This window comes from Carcharhinus amblyrhynchos, chromosome 12 (genome assembly GCF_965287045.1).
Source record: "Carcharhinus amblyrhynchos chromosome 12, sCarAmb.v2.hapA, whole genome shotgun sequence".
Classification (NCBI taxonomy): domain Eukaryota; kingdom Metazoa; phylum Chordata; class Chondrichthyes; order Carcharhiniformes; family Carcharhinidae; genus Carcharhinus; species Carcharhinus amblyrhynchos.
Genome location: NC_137335.1, coordinates 33,418,670 through 33,437,612, shown reverse-complemented (window position 1 = coordinate 33,437,612; position 18,943 = coordinate 33,418,670). Strand labels below are relative to the sequence as shown.

At 41.6% G+C, this 18,943-nt stretch overlaps 1 protein-coding gene across 2 annotated transcripts in view; it reads left to right on the top strand.

The window, feature by feature from the left end:
• The window catches only part of scaf8 (SR-related CTD-associated factor 8), a 285,263-nt gene that overhangs the window by 63,179 nt on the left and 203,141 nt on the right, over positions 1-18,943 (top strand). For both annotated transcript variants that reach the window (XR_013888261.1, XM_080200340.1), the window contains exon 3: positions 7,795-7,839. Coding sequence is in view for 1 of the 2 variants with exons in the window: in XM_080200340.1 (XP_080056466.1) it covers positions 7,795-7,839 (45 nt within the window). In the remaining variant the exon portion in view is untranslated. The remainder of the gene's footprint in view (positions 1-7,794; positions 7,840-18,943) is intronic.

The following is an 18,943-nucleotide window of genomic DNA, read 5'->3' as shown; positions in this document are numbered from 1 at the left end:
TAAAATCAGCAAAAGTTTCTACAAATATATAAAATGAAAGAGTGGTTAAGGTGAACATTGGTCCTTTAGAGGATGAGAAAAAGGATTTAATAACAGGAAATGAGGAAATGGCTGACGCATTGAACAGCTATTTTGTCTTGGTCTTCCCAGTGGGAGACACAAATAACATGCCAAACATTAATGACAAGTAGGCTATGGCCAAGGCTATGAGGACCGAGAAATGATCATTATTACTAAATAAGTAGATTTCACAAGCTAATGAGGCTGAAAGTGGCCCTGATGTAATGCATCCCAGGGTACTGAAAGGGATGGCCTTCCTAATTACTTGCTGCACCTGCAAACCAACTTTTTGCAATTCAAGCACAAAAGACACCCAGGTTCCTCAGCAGAGCAGCATGTAATTTTTTTACTATTTAAATAATAGTCCATTTTGCTGTTATTCCTACCAAAATGGTGTTGAGATGCTGGCAGTAGACTGGGATAGGCGCAGTAGGAAGTCTCACAACACCAGATTAAAGTCCAACAGGTTTATTTGGAATCTTGAGTTTTTGGAATGTTGCTGCTTTATCATCTTACCCTACCAAAATGGATGACCTCACATTTACCAACATAGTACTCTATCTGCCAGACCCTTGCCCACTCACTTAAACTATCTATATCCTTTTGTGTCCTCTGCACACTTTGCTCTACTACTCATCTTAGTGTCATCTGTAAACTTTGGCACACTACACTTGGCCCTCAACTTCAAATCATCTATATAAATTGTGAACAATTGCAATCCCAACACTGATTCCTGAGGCACAGCACTAATCACTGATCAACAACCAGAGAAACATCCATTTATCCCCACTCTTTGCTTTCTGTTAGTTAACCAATCTTCTATCCATGTTAATACATTACCCGGAGCATTATGCACCTTTACCAATGCAGCAGCCTTTTGTGCAGCACCTTGTTTGAATGCCTTCTGGAAATCCAGATATACCACATCCACTGGTTCCCCATTGTCCACCGTGCTTGTAATGTCCTCAAAGAATTCCAGTAAATTAATTAAACATGACCTTTCATGAAACAATGCTGCATCTTCCCAATTTATATCCAGATGTCTGGGGAAATAACAAATGTGCTTGTGTTAATTTACCAAAATTGGCTGGATGCTGGAGTGTTTCTGGCAGATTGGAAAACCACAAATGTGACCCCGCTGTTTAAAAATGGAGGTCGGTAAAAGGCGGGTGACTGTAGGCCAGTTAGCTTAACTTCGGAAGTGGAGAAAATGCATGAATCTGTCATCAAAGAAGAACTAGTAAGACATCTGGATATAAATTGCCCCATTGGGAAGATGCAGCATTGTTTCATGAAAGTTCATGTTAAAGGTCATGCATTGATAAAGGTGCACGGTGTTCCAGGTAATGTATTAACATGGATAGAGGATTAGTTGACTAACAGAAAGCAAAAAGTTGGGGCGGCATGGTAACACAGTGGTTAGCACTGCTGCTTCACAGCTCCAGGGACCTGGGTTCGATTCCCGGCTTGGGTCACTGTCTGTGTGGAGTTTGCACATTCTCCTCATGTCTGCGTGGGTTTCCTCTGGGTGCTCCAGTTTCCTCCCACAGTCCGAAGGTGTGCCGGTTAGGTTGATTGGCCATGCTAAAATTGCCTCTTAGTGCCCTGCGATGCTTAGGTTAGAGGGATTAGTGGGTAGGACCTGGATGGGATTGTGGTGGGTGCAGACTCGATGGGCTGAATGGCCTCTTTCTGTACTGTAGGGTTTCTATGATTCTATGAATGGGCATTTTTCTGGTTGATAATCCGTGACTAGTGGTCTGCCTCAGGAATCAGTGTTGGGGCTGCAATTGTTCACAATTTATATAGATGATTTGGAGTTGGGGGCCAAGTGTAGTGTACCAAAGTTCACAGATGACACTAAGATGAGTGGTAGAGCAAAGTGTGCAGAGGACACAAAGGGATATAGATAGTTTAAGTGAGTCAACAAGGGCCTGGTAAATGGAGTACAATGTTGGTAAATGTGAGGTCATCAATTTTGGTTGGGTAAGGTGGTGAAGGAGCAGCGCTCCAAAAGCTCAAGATTCCAAATAAACCAGTTGGTGTTGTGAGACTTCTTATTGTGCCCATCCCAGTCCACTGCCAGCATCTCCTACATTATTTTGGTAGGAATAATAGTAAAATGGACTATTATTTAAATGATAAAAAAATTACATGCTGCTCTGTGGGGTGTCTTTGTGCAAAAAGCCGGTTTGCAGGTAATTAGGAAGGCAAATGGAATATTATCCTTCATTTCTAGAGGGATGGAATTTAACAACAGGAGGTTATGTTGCAGCTGTATAAAGTGCTGGTGAGGCCACACCTGGGGTACTGTGTATAGCTTTGGTCTCCTTATTTGAGAAAGGTTATAGTGGGACTGGAGGAGGTACAAAGGAGGTTCACTAGATTGATTCTGGAGTTAAGAGGGTTGGCTTATGAGGAGAGACTGAGTAGACTGGGACTATGCTCTTTGGAATGCAGAAGAATGAGGCGGGGATCTTACAGCGACATATAAAATTAAGAAGGCAATAGATAAGATAGAAGCAGGGAGGTTGGTTCCACTGGCAGTTAAAACTAGAACTAGGGGGCATAGCCTCAAAATAAAAGGGAGATTTAGGACTGAGTTGAGGAACTTTTTTATCCAGAGGGTTGTGGACCTGTGGAATTCCTTACCCAGTGAAGCAGTTGAGGCTATCTCGTTGAATATTCTTAAGGCAAAGATAGATACAGTTTTGAACAATAAAGGAATTAAGGCTTATGGAAGGAGGCAGGTAAGTGGAGCTGAGTCCACAAAATTATCAGCCATCATTTTATTGAATGGTGGCGCAGGCTCGAGAGGCCAGATGGCCTGCTCCTGCTCCTAGCTCTTATGTGACCCCTATCTGTATCATATCTGCTTCAAGTTTTGGCATGCATCCTCTATATCAGCTTGCAGTTGATCATCTTCTGTTAGCTAAGCACTGTCCCAGTTTGATGTCACTGCTTCATGGATCTGAGATATTAAGCAGTTAATATCTCATGCAACTACGAGCTTTTGTTAAACCAGGCATAAATAAATAGTCTGCTGTGAGTTGATTTCAAAATGATAATTTTAGGACATCTGTGATTAATTAACTTAGCCATTAACAGTTGTCCTTCTTTTAACATAACCATATTACGACCTTAGATATGGTTAAGCTGACTAGAACAAAGGGTGTCTTGTGATCAGCTATATTGTATCAGACTGAATGTGACCCTGAGAATTGTAAAAACTACATAAAGGGGGACAGTCCCATTATTCGGCGTCCTTTGCTACCTGACTCCTAGCACTGAGTGGAAGTTACATAGCTTGCCAGCCTGCATATGTAAGAAGAATAAAGAACTTTTGAATCGGACAGCAGTTGGTGTTTGCCTTTGTATCAAGGACGAAAGAGTCTTGCAAAAAACGAACTTAACAAGCGCAAAATGAACTTGACAGATCTGCCTTCAAGTCTTAAGCTCTCAGAAAGTAAGGAATTCCTTGTATGAGGCAACTTAACAAAAATGTAAGTGTTTTGCAGTCAGTGGATGTGATGAAGATTGGGAAAGATTGAGGTTTGACCTGGGACGATTTAGCAGTATAATGCTCAGTTTGAAGTTTACATGTTTTTTTTCTCTCTCTCTCTCTCTCTCTCTCTCTCTTCCCCCCCCCCCCTCCCCCCCCCCCCCCCCCCCCCCCCCCCCCCCCCGGTGTCTGTGTGGGTTTCCTGTGGGTGCTCTGGTTTCTAAAGTCTAAAGATGTGTAGGTCGGATGGATTGGCCATGCTAAATTGCCCTTTCGTGGGGTAAAATACATGGGCTTATGGATTTGGGGAACATGGGATGCTCTGATGGAGAGTTGGTGCAGACTCAATGGACCAAATGGCTGCCTCCTGCACAGAAGGGATTCTACTTCTGCTTTTCCACCTCTAATGAAAAGCTTTTAGAGATAATCCTCCAGCCTTTATGAAATATGAATTGTTTAGAATGTTTAATTTTGTTTAGCAAGCTGATTATGTCTCTTTAAAACATCACAAAAACTCAGCAAGTCATTCTTGTCTTATTACAGTGTTAGCATGCCACACTTTTTGAGTCTATGTTTGATATTGCTATAGACTCAGTGTCCCTAGTCACTATGAAGACAGACTGCATGCCTCATGATAAGGAATCTGCTTTTAGTGTCCAATAGCTGCTCATGTGACAGCATGATCTCTGGCCGTGTTCTATGTCTTGGAAACCTTTTCTGCCAAATGCGCAGCCAAGCACTTGGACCTCTGACCCTCACCCTCACATTTTTTTGAGTGTTGGTGTCTAGTGCTTCCCAATTTGTCCCTACCTTCTATGAATGAAAACAACACATTGTTTGGCCAATTCAGATCCCTGCTGAGTCCAGTAAAAGAAAGCCATCCTAGTGTTGCATCCAGTTTCTTTCTGGCAAATGAGCCACATTGTTTCTGCCTCGCATGATGTACAAGAATTTGAATCTAATCCACATTCTGAAAGTCAGCATAGAGTAAGAAGTTAAGCTCTTGTGCATTGCAAAATAAGTATTGTAATATAAACTAAGCCCTAAGCAGTGCAGTTTCTTCCCTGAACCTCTTTGCCACTCCTCCTTCAAGACACTTCTTAAAACCAGCTGTTTTGAGCAAGCTTTTGATCATCTAAACATCATCTTACGTGGCTCAGATGCTGTCTGATTACAATCGTGTGAAGTACCTTGGGATGTTTTACTTTGTTAAAGGTGTTTTATAAATACAAGTTCTTAATAAATGCCATTGATATTTATTTCATTACATGCACGGTGGCACAGTGGTTAGCACTGCTGCCTCACAGCGCCAGGTCCCAGGTTCAATTCCGTACTTTGGTCACTATCTGTGAAGAGTTTGTACATTCTCCCTGTGTCTCTGTGGGTTTCCTCCTGGTGCTCTGGTTTCCTCCCACAGTCCAAAGATGTGCTGGTTAGGTTGATTGGCCATGCTAAATTGACCCTAGTGTCAGGGGGATTAGCAGAATAAATGCATGGAGTTACGGGAATAGGGTTTGGATCAGGTTATGGTTGGTACAGACTCGATGGGCTGAAGTGCCGCCTCCTATGTTGTGGGGGTTTGAAATTAACGTATATTGGTTTGCATGATTGTAAAGGGATTTAGGAAAAAATGATCTGCCAAGTTTGGGAGCATGGTAGACTTGTAATTATTTGGAAATAAAATAGGTGGTAGCTGTTTTGTTTAAAAACAGGTATATCTGACCATTTTTGACTTTAAATGATATTTTTAAAACAGTGTTGGAATTGATGAAGTAGTTGTTGACCATGCCCAGTTCTTCAGTTGCTTCAGCTTCAAAATCGCTGGCTAAGCCAGCTGGTTCCCAAGGGGGTATCATCAGCAGCTGCCAGAAATTTCCTTATGACAGATGCCTGAGAGACTGTGATTTTCTGTCTTACTAAATTTGATTTGTCAATCTGTTTCTATCTTTCTTTATAGAACAGCACAGTTCAACCCATCGAGCCTGCTTAGCCCAAACAATCAAGTTAATCTCACTGTAGACCATTCCCAATATCCCTGTAATTTTTTTCCTAATTTCAGCACTTAATTCACCTTTGCTAGTTGTTAGTTTAGCTTAATTATTAGTGTCACAAGTAGGCTTACATTAACACTGCAATGAAGTTACTGTGAAAATCCTCTAGTTGCCACACTGCGGTACTTGTTTGGGTATACTGAGGGAGAAATTTAGCATGGCCAGTGCACCTAACTAGCATGTCTTTTGGACTGTGGGAAGAAACCAGAGCACCCAGAGGAAACTTACGCAGACGCAGAGAAAATGTGCAGACTCCACACAGACAGTGATCCAAGCCTGGAATTGAACCCAAGCCCCTGGACCTGCGAAGCAGCAGTGCCTAACTACTGTGCCATGTTATTGAATATGTTCCCACTGTTCTTTGTTTCAGCCCTGATCAGGTTCCCTTTCTTCTTTTTCCAGTATGTTGATTAATGGTTTTCTGCTGTTGCCCTAAACTGTAAAATTCAATCAACTTTATTTGCAATTTCCACCCTTACCTTTTGTCTCCATTTCTATTATCAACTAATATCCAGTATTAAGGTATTGACCCCCATGGCTACCTCAGTTACATTTGCTTTCACCCCGGTTCCTGTAAGGAATCTTCCAATCTCCCAATATCTCTGTCTCTATTGTATTTGTTCTGATGGTGCCACCTTTTATGTTAGTGATTTTAATGTGTCCTTTTCCTAAACTGAGGATTCCCAACAACGTCTTCCTCCCCACCAAAACTGTGTTTAACATTGCTCTCTACTATGACACTTCCAGCTCATGTACTTCTGCTTTCACCTCTTCGCAACATCCCAGGTTGCGGGTCTGGGAGGTTGTAGTGGTTTTCCCACAATAGGGTCCTCTTGTCCTCACCTTTCACCCCACCAGCCTCCATATTCATCAGATCACTCTTTGCCATTTCCATCTCATACTGTGGTGCTACCTTCCCCTCCCCTTTTGGCATTGTTCCCTCTACTCCCTCTAACATCCTATCGTCTCCACAGCACTTTCCTTTGTCAGAGCATGAAAAGCAATATCTGCTGTTTTCCCTCCTCTCTTCCCACAACGAAAGGCCCCAAACATACTTTTCAGGTGAAACAATGATTCATTTTTACCTCTGTCACTTTAGTATACTGTATTTGTTGCTTATGATTGGGCCTCCTCTATATTGGGGAGATCAAATGCAGATTTGGTGATGCACTACCAGTTGGTAAGTGTGACTGAACTTCAGTTATTTGCAATTTTAATTTTCCATACCATGGGGCGGCACAGTAGCACAGTGGTTAGCACTGCTGCTTCACAGCTCCAGGGACCTGGGTTCGATTCCCGGCTTGGGTCACTGTCTGTGTGGAGTTTGCACATTCTCCTCATGTCTGCGTGGGTTTCCTCCATGTGCTCCGGTTTCCTCCCACAGTCCAAAGATGGGTGGGTTAGGTTGATTGGCCATGCTAAAATTGCCCCTTAGTGTCCTGAGGGATTGTAGGTTAGAGAGATTGGTGGGTAGATATGTGGGGATGAGAGGGTAGGGCCTGGGTAGGATTATGGTCAGTGCAGACTTGATGGGCCAAATGGCCTCTCTCTGCACTGTAGGGTTTCTATGATTTCTATGATTCCATGATTCATCTCCACTCCGACCACACTGTCCTCATCATTTTGCACAGTTCCAATGAAGCTCATCATAAACTCGAGGAAAACACCTTATCTTTTGATTAACCACTTTTACAGCCTTTTCAATTTCAGATTGTAACCTTTACCACTATTTTTTGATTTCAATATTCGTTGATTGACCTTGGTGATGTTTCTGTCTTTTCTATTTACAATTCTGTACCCACCTTTTATGTCTTCACTCATCTCAATGCCATCTCACTTTGCCTTGTACAATCATGCCTCATGTCACTTGTTCTCTCTTTCCTTTGATCTATTATAGACCTCCCCTTTAGCTTTTTTCCCCCTTCTAGCTTTGTATTTAAAGCCTGCTACATCTCTAATTTTTTCCCTGTCCTGATGAAGTTAATCAACCTGAAGGATTAACTGTTTATCTTTCCACAGGTGTCATATCACAGACCTGTTGAGTATTTCCAGCATAATTTCCAGGTCTTTGTTCTCTGTCTTTATAAATAAAAAGTCCAAGATCTCTCATAATTTATTAACTTGTTTGTTAACATGTCTTGCTGTCTTCATAAATATAATACTTTCTCTTTTACATTGCAGTTTTACAAGCACGTGGTACAGAGTGTGGAAAAGTTTATTCAAAGGGTAAGAACTTGTATTAAGTTCATGATTGATGTATAAAACTTCAGTGCTTAATTGGACGCTTGGAAACACATCTGTATATGTAACTCATTTTATAATAGGTGAAACTCTGATTCTATAATATATCTTGATCAGTTTTTGAGGCAACGTACCGATTGACTTAAGGTTTTGCATCCTCTTTCCGTCTTTTTAGTCCTGCTTGTTCTGTAATATCCTTTTTTAAACCAAATCATCTGTCAGTGTTCCAACCCCCTCATTGAAGTGGGTGGGCTCTTTCACACATTGCACATATTTGTTATTTCAGATTGCTGAGTACATTCAGTTTTGGACGTTATGCAGAAATCTCAAGCCTCACATTTAGTGTACCAACTCTGTCAGCATGATGTACCTGGACTTGATTTTTGCTTCATCTGGTTTATGTCATTTAATCAATAAAGTTTGGGGGCCCAGAGAATTTACTTTCTTTTTTGGATCTTGGGATTATAATTTGCAAAAACGGTTTGATTAATATTTGCTCTCATTTAGATAAAATGCTTTTAGATATTAGCAAATATGATGTATCAAAGTAAAGTGGGGGGGGTGTATATGTGGAAAGTAAGCTACATATTACACCACTTAAAATGTTTGTATTTTGATCAGGTTATCACTCGAAGGTAATAACCATTTTCCGTTTCTATCAGCCAGTTACAATGTGACTGCTTAGTGTATTAAATGTTACAGCTATTGGGATAGTAGTAAGTATTTAGTCACTATTTGACAGCTTCAATAAGTAAGCTGCATGAATAAATGCTACTAATTGATGAATTGTTAGCTGTAATGAATATTTTAATTTATCCTGTTATTGTTTGTTATGCTTAGTTTCTTTTCTCTCAAAACTTCTTTCCCTTCTGACTTCGAATTCTCATCAGCTGATTATTTTGTCCCTAAGCACACAAAACAGCTTTGTCTTCCTCCCCTCAGTATATTTCTCTTTACCAGATGCCCATTTATCTCACTCAACGTTGATTTTTTTCTCTGTGGTCCAAATGCTTGTTCTTCTCTTGAACCCTTTGGGGATTAGGTTTCAGATACCAGGCACAGGGTGTGTGTAGTGCTCCTGTTGCAATGGACTGGTTTATGGACCTTGGTTAAGAACACTGAGAGACCATACACTAGGTGTATGGCATCTCTGCTGTTTGGCTGTGTCGTTTATAAATATATATGAAATTGATAGGTAGGGAAAGACCACTGGTCCATCAAGCTTGCCTTGCATTCGTGATTGCAATATCACCGTGACTAATGAAATCCTGTGCTCTCCTGGAGAGACAAAAAAAAAGACCAATGAGGGAAATATTCACCAGAAATTTGAGCAATCTGAACCACTTGACACTGCATCAGCAAAGGAGGAAAGTTACCTGGGCATTTGGTTCCAGGAGGTGTGAACATTGCTTAGATCATGGCCTTCTGATTTGACCTCTTGTAAGGGACAGGAAGATGTGACACTGAATGAGGTAGTGATCAAGAAAATAAAATTGGAGGGACCTCACCCTTTGCAATTGTCTAGTAAGTTTGAAGTTTTTGCAGCTTGTAGAACAAAATTGGGGGTTGTAAGATGGATAAACAAACTTACTAAGGTACAGGAAGCCATTCAAGTGGAGTGAGTTAATAGAAATACAGTGGTGTTAGGGGGATTGGCACAGATGTTACACTATTTCAAATCTGATTAAGTCTATGAAAAAAGAGTTGGCTGAAGAGAGCTGGGAAACTGTTGAAAGGTAGAACAGTAGAGCTGCAGTGGCAAACCTTTAAGAAGACATTTAATAACAACACAGATTTGTCACAGCAAGAAAAGAAGATTCTGAGATCGTTGCATCATCTGTGGCTGAAAAGAGAGTTGAGGATATTTTTTCATTCATTCATTCATTCATGGGACGTGGGTGTCATTGGCCAGCATTAATTGACCATCCCTAGTTGACCGAGGGCAGTTGAGAGTCAACCACATTGTTGAGTCACATGTAGGCCGGACCAGATAAGGACGGCAGATTTCGTCCCCTAAAGGACATGAGTGAACCAGATGGGTTTTTACAACAAATGACAAAGGTCATCAGTAGATTCAGAATCAGTAGATTCTGAATTCCAGATTTTTTATTGAATTCAAATTCTACCACCTGCTGTGGCAGGATTCGAACCCAGGACCCCCGAACATTAGCTGAGTTTCTAGATTAATAATCTAGCAATAATTCTACTAGGCCACTGTCCCCTCATCAGTTGAAATCAACACTAAACAAAACTGTAAAGGTTAGTGGTGTGTTAGAAGATTGATCAGATTTTAAGAATCAGCAAAGAATGACTAAAGCTGTAATTAAGCGGCAGAAAGCTAGCTAATTCTGGAAAACAGATAATAAGAATTTCTACAAGTATTTAAATAGGGGAATAATAACTAAAACTCATGTTAGTCCTCTAAAGAGAGTGTCTAGGGGAATTAATAATGGAAAAATAGGAAATGGTAGAGGCAAAGTACAGGTATTTTGTGTCTTCCTCGCTATAGAGGCTTAGAAAACTGGAAAATCGAAAGGTGAATTAGAGGGAAGAACTTAAAACAATCACCATCATTAGGGAAAGAATGTTGGGAAAACAATTAGACTGAAAGGCTGACAAGTTTTGTAGACCAGTGAGCCTTAGATCGGTAGTGGGTAAAATTCTCAAATCCATTATCAAGGACTTTATAGTGGAGCATTTAGAAAGTAATGGCAGGATCAGATAGTCGGCATGGATTTATGAAGAGGAAATCATGCTTGTCAAAACTGTTGGAATTCTTTGAAGATGTAGTTAGTAGAGTTGACGAGGGGGAGCTAGTTGATGTGACATATTTGGACTTTCAGAAAGCGTTTAACAAAGTCCCGCATGAGGAGATTATCATGCAAAAAAACGCTCAAAAAAGACAGTAGGACTAGGGGGCACAGCCTCAAGATAAAGGGGAGGCGGTTTAGAACGGAGTTGAGGAGGAACTTCTTCACTCAAAGGGTGGTGAATCTCTGGAATTCTCTGCCCGTTGAAGTGGTGGAGGCTGCCTCGCTAAATATTTTTAAGAAGCGGGTTGATGGGTTCTTGATAAGAGAGGGGATTAAGGGTTATGGGGAGAGGGCGGGAAAGTGGAACTGAGCTACAACAGATCAGCCATGATCTTATTGAATGGCGGGGCAGGCTCGAAGGGCTAGATGGCCTACTCCTGCTCCTATTTCTTATGTTCTTATGTTCTTAAAATTAAAGCGCATGGGATTGGAGAAGTGTATTGACATGGATAGAAAACTGGTTGGCAGAGAGGAAACAAAGAGTAGGAATTAATGGGTGCTTTTCAAATTGGCAGGCAGTAACTAGTGGGGTGCCACAGGGATCAGTGCTGGACCCCAACTATTCACAATATGTATTAGTGATTTGTATGAGGGAACTAAATGTAATATCTCAAAGTTGGCAGATCATACCAAGTTCATTGGGAGGATAGAGGAGAGCCGGTGGATGTGGTCTTTCTGGATTTTCAGAAGGCGTTTGACAAGGTACCTCACAAGAGGTTATTGCAGAAGGTCAGGGGACATGGAGTTGGGGGTAGGGTGTTAGTGTGGATAGAGGATTGGTTGTCAAATAGGAGGCAGAGAGTGGGGGTCAATGGGTGCTATTCGGATTGGCGGTTGGTGACTAGTGGGGTGCCCCAGGGGTCGGTGCTGGGGCCTCAGCTATTTACCATTTATATAGATGATCTGGAGGAGGGAACCGAGTGCAGGGTGTCGAAATTTGCTGATGACACCAAGATTGGGAGAAAGGCAAATTGTGCGGCGGGTGTGGAGAGTCTGCAGAAGGATCTAGATAGGCTGGGCGAATGGGCCAGGAAATGGCAAATGGAATTTATTGTTGGCAAGTGTGAGGTGGTCCACTTTGGTAGGAAGAATGGTAGGAAGGACTATTACTTACGTGGCGAAAAACTGCAGCAGGCGACGGTGCAGAGGGACCTCGGGGTCCTTGTGCATGAGTCGCAAAAACCCAGCTTGCAGGTGCAGCAGGTGGTCAGGAAGGCGAATGGGATGCTGGCCTTCATAGCGAGGGGGATTGAATATAAAAGTAGGGAGGTCTTGCTGCAGCTGTATAGGGCATTGGTGAGGCCGCAGCTGGAGTACTGTGTGCAGTTTTGGGCGCCGCACCTGCGCAAGGATATTTTGGCCCTGGAGGGAGTGCAGAGGAGATTTACTAGGCTGATACCGGAGTTGAGGGGATTGAGCTATGAGGAGAGGCTGAATAAACTAGGCTTGTACTCGTTAGAGTTTAGAAGAATGAGGGGAGATCTCATTGAGACGTATAAGATGATGAATGGGATGGATAGGATAGAGGTGGAGAGACTCTTCCCGCTCAAAAAAGACAGCAGGACTAGGGGGCACAGCCTCAAGATAAAGGGGGGGCGGTTTAGAACGGAGTTGAGGAGGAACTTCTTCACTCAAAGGGTGGTGAATCTCTGGAATTCTCTGCCCGTTGAAGTGGTGGAGGCTGCCTCGCTAAATATTTTTAAGAAGCGGGTTGATGGGTTCTTGATAAGAGAGGGGATTAAGGGTTATGGGGAGAGGGCGGGAAAGTGGAACTGAGCCACGACAGATCAGCCATGATCTTATTGAATGGTGGGGCAGGCTCGAAGGGCTAGATGGCCTACTCCTGCTCCTATTTCTTATGTTCTTATGAATTGTGATGAGGGTGCAGAGATCCTTCAGATTGATCTGGACAAGTTGGTTGAGTGGACAAATCAATGGCAGATGCAGTATAATTTGGATAATTGTGAGGTTATTCACTTGGGAAGCAAAAACAAGAAGGCAGATTACTGCCTGAATGACTGTAAATTGGGAGAGGGGAATGTGTGTCGGGATCTGGTGTCCTTATGCACCAGTCACTGAAGGCAAGCATGCAGGTGCAGCAGGTGGTACAGAAAGCAGATGGCATATTGGCCTTCATTGTGAGAGGTTTTGAGTACTGGAGCAGGGAGCGATTGCTGTAATTATACAGGACTTTGGTGAAGCCACACTGAGAATAATGTGTGCAGTTTTAGTCTCCTTTTCTGAGGAAGAATGTTCTTTGGAGGGAGTGCAGCGAAGGTTTACCAGGCTGATTCCAGGGATAGCAGGGCTTGTGTATGAAGAGAGATTAACTAGGTTAGGATTGTTTTCACTGACGAATGAAGTTGGGGGGGGGGGGGGTCCTCATAGAGATGCAGGGAGGATATTCCCAATAGTGGGTGAGTCCAAAAGCAGGGATTGCAATCTAAGGATTCGGGGAGACCGCGTAGGACAAAGGTGAGGAGACATTTCTTCACCCATGGAGTGGTGAGTCTGTGTAATTCATTATTACAGGAAGTAGTTGATGTCAAAACATTGAGTGTATTCAAGCGGCGGCTGAATATAGCACTTGGGGTGAATGGGATCAGAGGTTATTGGGAGAAATCAGGATTAGACTGTTGAGTTGGATAATCAGCCATGATTGTAATGAATGGCAGAGCAGGCTCAAAGGGCCAAATGACCTCGTCCTACTCCTACCTTCTATGTTTTTACGCAAGTCCCCAGGTGCTTATGTCCTTGATTTTTTTTAAGAAAATTGCTGTGATAGTTGATGCATTAGTTGTAATCTTCCAAAATTCCTTAGATTCTGTAAGGGTCCCAGTGGATTGGAACATGACTCATGCAGTGCCTTTATTCAAGAAAGAAGGGAGATGGACACAGGGAAATCAGGCCAGTTAGCCATAGGGAAATTGCTAGAATCCATGATCGAAATGAGAAAAATTCTTGGTATAATCAAAATTTCACATTGATCTTGACCACTCACATCTTGGTATGGCAATGCTTGGGCTATTTTCAGCTATTGATGCAATAAATGTCAGCATATAATTTGACCTTTAAACCTTAAAAAATACCCCCAAAAGAACTTGAATGCCATCTCTAAACGTGGAACACTGGCTTGGATAGCCACCACTTTAAAATTCATAAGCAAATCCAACACAGAGTAGTTGGGTCTTAAACTCCCACGGACTGTCGCAACATACCCATATCACCTGCATGATCTCTTGCGCCCAGTTATACAGTACCAGTAAACAAAACATGCATTTGCGGGGTGATAAATTGAGGCTGGTTACCCATGTGTATGGCATATTGTGGCTATAAAGCGGGGGTTGAATTTTATGCCAAGTATATGCAAAAGCATGATTTTTAGAGCAAGAGAAATGGAATTGTCTTATACGTCGGGTTGATTTATACATTGAGATTTATGGTAAATCTATGGTCCATGCAATCCAATGAGAAAACCCAGATTTTGCTGTGAAAGTAATTGCAAGTTTAATGCACATGCCACAAGTTACTGGATGGTTTGCGCTATCCCACCTTGCAAAAATGGAAGTTGGCTTATTATAATTTTCAAGAAATGGCTGTATCTGCATTTAAGTGCCAATTAAACCCACTGCTGAAAGTTTGAGTATGGCACCACTTTGGAAGGATCTTTTAATGACACTGTTTTTGGTCCTGTAATATCACTTAACCTCTTGGGCCCAAAAAGGGAACACTTGAAATAGTAGACACTCATTTCCATTTCCCCCTCCATTGTTTCTCTTTCTCAATCTTCAAATCTCATTGGTTCAAAAATAGGTGTGGGCAATTTCGACCCTCAGATTTGTTCTGCTATTCAACGAGATTATGGCTGAACTGCAACAAGCCTGCCGCATATTATATTTTGCTAACAATTTATTGAACTCAGTTTTAAAATGTACAACTTATCTAACATTAATAGCCATTTGCATAACAATGTTCCAATCCTCTCCCATTCTTTGCTTGAGTGTTTCCTAATTACAATCCTGAAATGTCTGGCTGTAATTTTTTTCATTGCATTTCAGTTCTAAACTTCCCAATTAGCAGAAATAGTTTCTGCAAATCAATCCTATTTGTTTCAGTTAATGTCTTGAAAGTTTCTGTCAAGTAAGTGCCGACATTTCCAAATTCCAGGGAAAACAGCCTAATTTGTGTAAGCCCTCCTAATGTATCATTTGAATTCAAGTTTTATTCTGGTTTTTGTGTCATGTACAGACTTGAACATGTGGCTGTCATTAATGGAGTAAATTGTTGAAACCTTGATATTGATTGTTGTGGAACAGTGAGCCACGTCCTGCCAATTAGAGTACTGTAAATCATGATGCTTGACTTGAGTGTAAGCCCATTTTTCAATAACAACACACATGTTTAGCTCAATACTTTATAATTCAATACCCTTGTTTTTCATAAGGAATATAAGAATTAATGGAGCAAAAGTAGGCAAATTCAGCCCTTCAAGCCTGCTCCGCGGTTCAATCAAATCATGGCTGATCTCTCTCTGGTCTCAAGTCCATCTCCCCACCTGTTCCCCATATCCCTCTTTCCGGTTTTTTTATTACAAATTTACTATTCCCATCTTGAAACTATTCAATGATTCAGACTCCATGTGCTATGTGGCAGCGAGTTCCATGAATTCACCATCCCCTGCGAGAAGCAGTTCCTCCTCATCTCAGTTTTAAATCTATCGCCTTGCAATCTCTTCCTGTGACCTTTTGTTCTAATAGCATCATAGGATTCCTACAGTGCAGGAAGAGGCCATTTGGCTCATCGAGCCTGCAGCAAAAGCATTTGCTTCCAGGCCTTATCACTGTAACCCCATGTATTTACCCTGCATTAAGCGGCAATTAAGTAGGACCAATCAATCTAACCCATATACCTTTAGTCTGTGGGGGGAAAACCAAAGTACCCAGAGGAAACCCCCACAGACACAGGGAGAGCTTGCAAACTCCACAGTCACCTGAGGCTGGAATTGAACCCAGGCACCTGACACTGAAAGGAAGCAATGCTACCTACTGTGCCACCATGCTGCCCATGTTCAGGGCTATTTTTAGGTCACAAGTACGTTTATAGGGTTCTGGATACCCAATAAGTCTGCACATCAATTGAAGCAGGTGTTGCCAAGGAGGTGCACAGGTGTTTACGACATGCCCACAAAGATCATGATGATAAACAAACAGAAATGGGCCCTCCTGCAAAAAGAATGACTTGCCAAGTTGGTTTCAAGCTAAAAGTCATAACACCTGCCTAACCCATCAAATAACTATGCAGCCACAAGGGAATTTGATGTCGGTGGGAAAATTGGTACCTGAAAGGAAGAAGTAATACACTCTGACAAAGATGCCCAAGATCAAATACACCTTGAGAGTAGGGACCAGCCATTGGCCTAATCTTCAGAAGAAGGTATCTGGGTGGTGGTAGTGGTGGGGGGGAGGGGGGGGGGGGGGTTCTTGAATTGTCAGAACGGTTCCATTGTCCCCAGGAATGCAATTCATATACATTGCAGTTAAGTAGCGCAAATAGAATCCCGAGTCCAACAAAGATTTCAACACAGCAGCTCATTCGTGTAGCAGCTTTATGGAACCAAAGTGGCCACTGATTGCAGCTGAAGACCGAGATAGCTCAGAAACTACCAAAAAACCTTGGTGCCAAAATGACCAGTTTCCAGCAATCGGACAGTGGCAAAAGCACAAGTACTTACGTCAGCTGGTAACATGGATGAAATGCCATCAATTTTGATATGTCCAGCATCAGCACAGTGGTGTGGAAAAGTTCAGAATCAATTATTTCAAGAGAAAACAAGATTCACAGTAATACCAGCTTGCATGGCTGACCGGATAAAACTAAATTTTCAAATGCAAAACTAGACTCATAATGAAGTTCTTGCAGGGTTTTTGTGCATGTCCATTACACAGTTGGGTGGATGAGGATGGAGTGCAGTTGTGGATCAGTAATGTGTGGAACCAATGTCCTAGTGACCTGCACCTTATTAATGTAGAACATGTTCAGATCCCATATAACTGATGAGATCAAGAGGCGTCTGCAAAGAAGTAACACCAAAACTTATATCAGGGTGTAACATCCTTAGTTCAACCATTGGATGTGGGCAAGCCACTTGAAAATGATGTTTGTGCCAAATGAAATGGGTGTGTGATTGATGGAGGGAAATCCTTCAGAAAGAATGGAAATGTATGTGGTGCCCTGCTTGATGTTTTGTGTGATTTATCATCAAATTGTGGGATGATTTTAATGCACAAACTGTTACCAGATTATTCTAAAAAATGTGAAATATCAAATTCAATGACTGGAAAGTGAAGAGAATTCATTGCGGAGGAATGATTATGAAATTAAAATGACACATCTGATCCAGAGTGGTATCTTATACCAAAATGACTTGGGATAAATTTGACAAACTGCGTGTGGGGTGCCAAAGACAATGAATTATATACGGCTTTCAAAATGCTATGATTGTGGTTTAAACTATTCTTATAGAATTATTCTATTAAATGAAAAATGATACATGATTTAATTTAAATTACTGGTTTCATGTCTTTATCCCATATTTCAGAATATCGAGACTAGTGACATAATGCCTTGCAGTTCTGTTTTTGGAATGAGTTTAAGAAGTTGATTTGTGTGCTGTGATTTGTGTTATCTACCCACTAGCTCTGTCCTCCCACTCAACCAATTTCCGAACATGTCAGTAATTTATATTTTGTTTTTACTTTAATTGATTGCAACTATGTCATGAATTATGGTTATTTGTTTGATTTATATTGTCATTGCAATTTGGTTCTTGCTGTTATGATGATTTCTCAAGAACCTAAACAAGCCAATTTATCTTCAATTCCATATGTCTCACCTATAGCTAACAGTCTCTTAAGAGACACTTTATGAAATGCATTCTGGAAGTTCACTTAAGTTACACCCTTGTCCACTACTTCAGTCATCTCTTTCAAAAATTTGATCGGATTTGTCAGGCATGATCTTTCCTTTTATTAATTTGTGTTGGGTCACTTTGATTAACTGAGAATTTTCAAGGTGTTTAGTTCTGCAACGCCTAATTTGGAGATGCTAGCAATTTCCTGATGACAGAAGTTTGGCTAACTGATCTATAAATTCTTTGGCCTCCCTCTCTCACCTTTCTTAAGTAAGTGAATGGAATGCACAGTCCAATTTAAAGAAATGATTCCCTTTTCGGATGCCATAACTATAATCTTCCAATGTAAAAACAGAAAACACTGGGAAAACGCAACAGGTCAGGTATCATCCATGAAGAGAGAAACTGAGCCAAAGCCCCAAATCCATCTGACTTCTATAATCTTCCAATGTTCTCATCTATTTTAGAAACCTTGGGTTGGAAATCACCCCATCTATGGGATTTGTTGCTCTTTGGTGCCATTAATTTTGCTTACTCATATTAATTTTGAGTCCCTGTTTCTGATTCCAGTAGTGAACTGTTTCTCCTCTGTGAATATGGGTGAAAAGTGATTATCCAGCATTTTCGTCCTTTCCCAATTTTCATTGACAACATCTCTGTTATTAGTTTTCAAGGGGACCAAATAGCTTCTTATAACCCTCTTTTTTCCCTCATAATTGTCAAAGCTTTTGGTGTTGATTTGGTCTCATGCAATGTTTTTATTCTTCCATGAGTTTGTGCATGTCAGTTGTTGTCTGTTCTAATTGCCCTTGAGAAGGTGCTGGTGAGCTGCTTTCTGAAGTCCCATGTAGGTGCAAGTACACCACAATGCTGTGAGGAAGGGAGTTTCAACATTTTTATCTAGCGACAAGTCTCAAGTTAGAATGGAATGTGGCTTGGAGGGAAACTTGCAGTTGGTGTTCCCATGCATCTTCTGCCCTTGGTCTGCCAGGTGATAGAGATTGTGTGTGTTTTAAGTGCTGTCGAAGGAGGGTTACTGCATTGCATCTTCTCGATGATTCATGATACTGCTGGTGAATGTTAGTGGTAGGGTGAATATTTTCTAAGGTGATGGGTGGGGTTGTGATACAGTGGGCTACTTTGTTCTGGGCGCTGTTGAACTTCATATCCAGTCAAGTAGAGAGTATTCCACTATGTTCCTAATTTGTGCCTTGTAGATGGTGGATAGGCTTTGGGGAGGCAGGAGGTGAGCTGCTCACTACTGAATTCCTAGCCTCTTACCTTCTCTTGTAGCCCCAGTATTTCAGAATCCATTTGTTAATGTTTCTTATCTGTTTTGTCATCCTTTGCCGCTGTTTGTACCTTT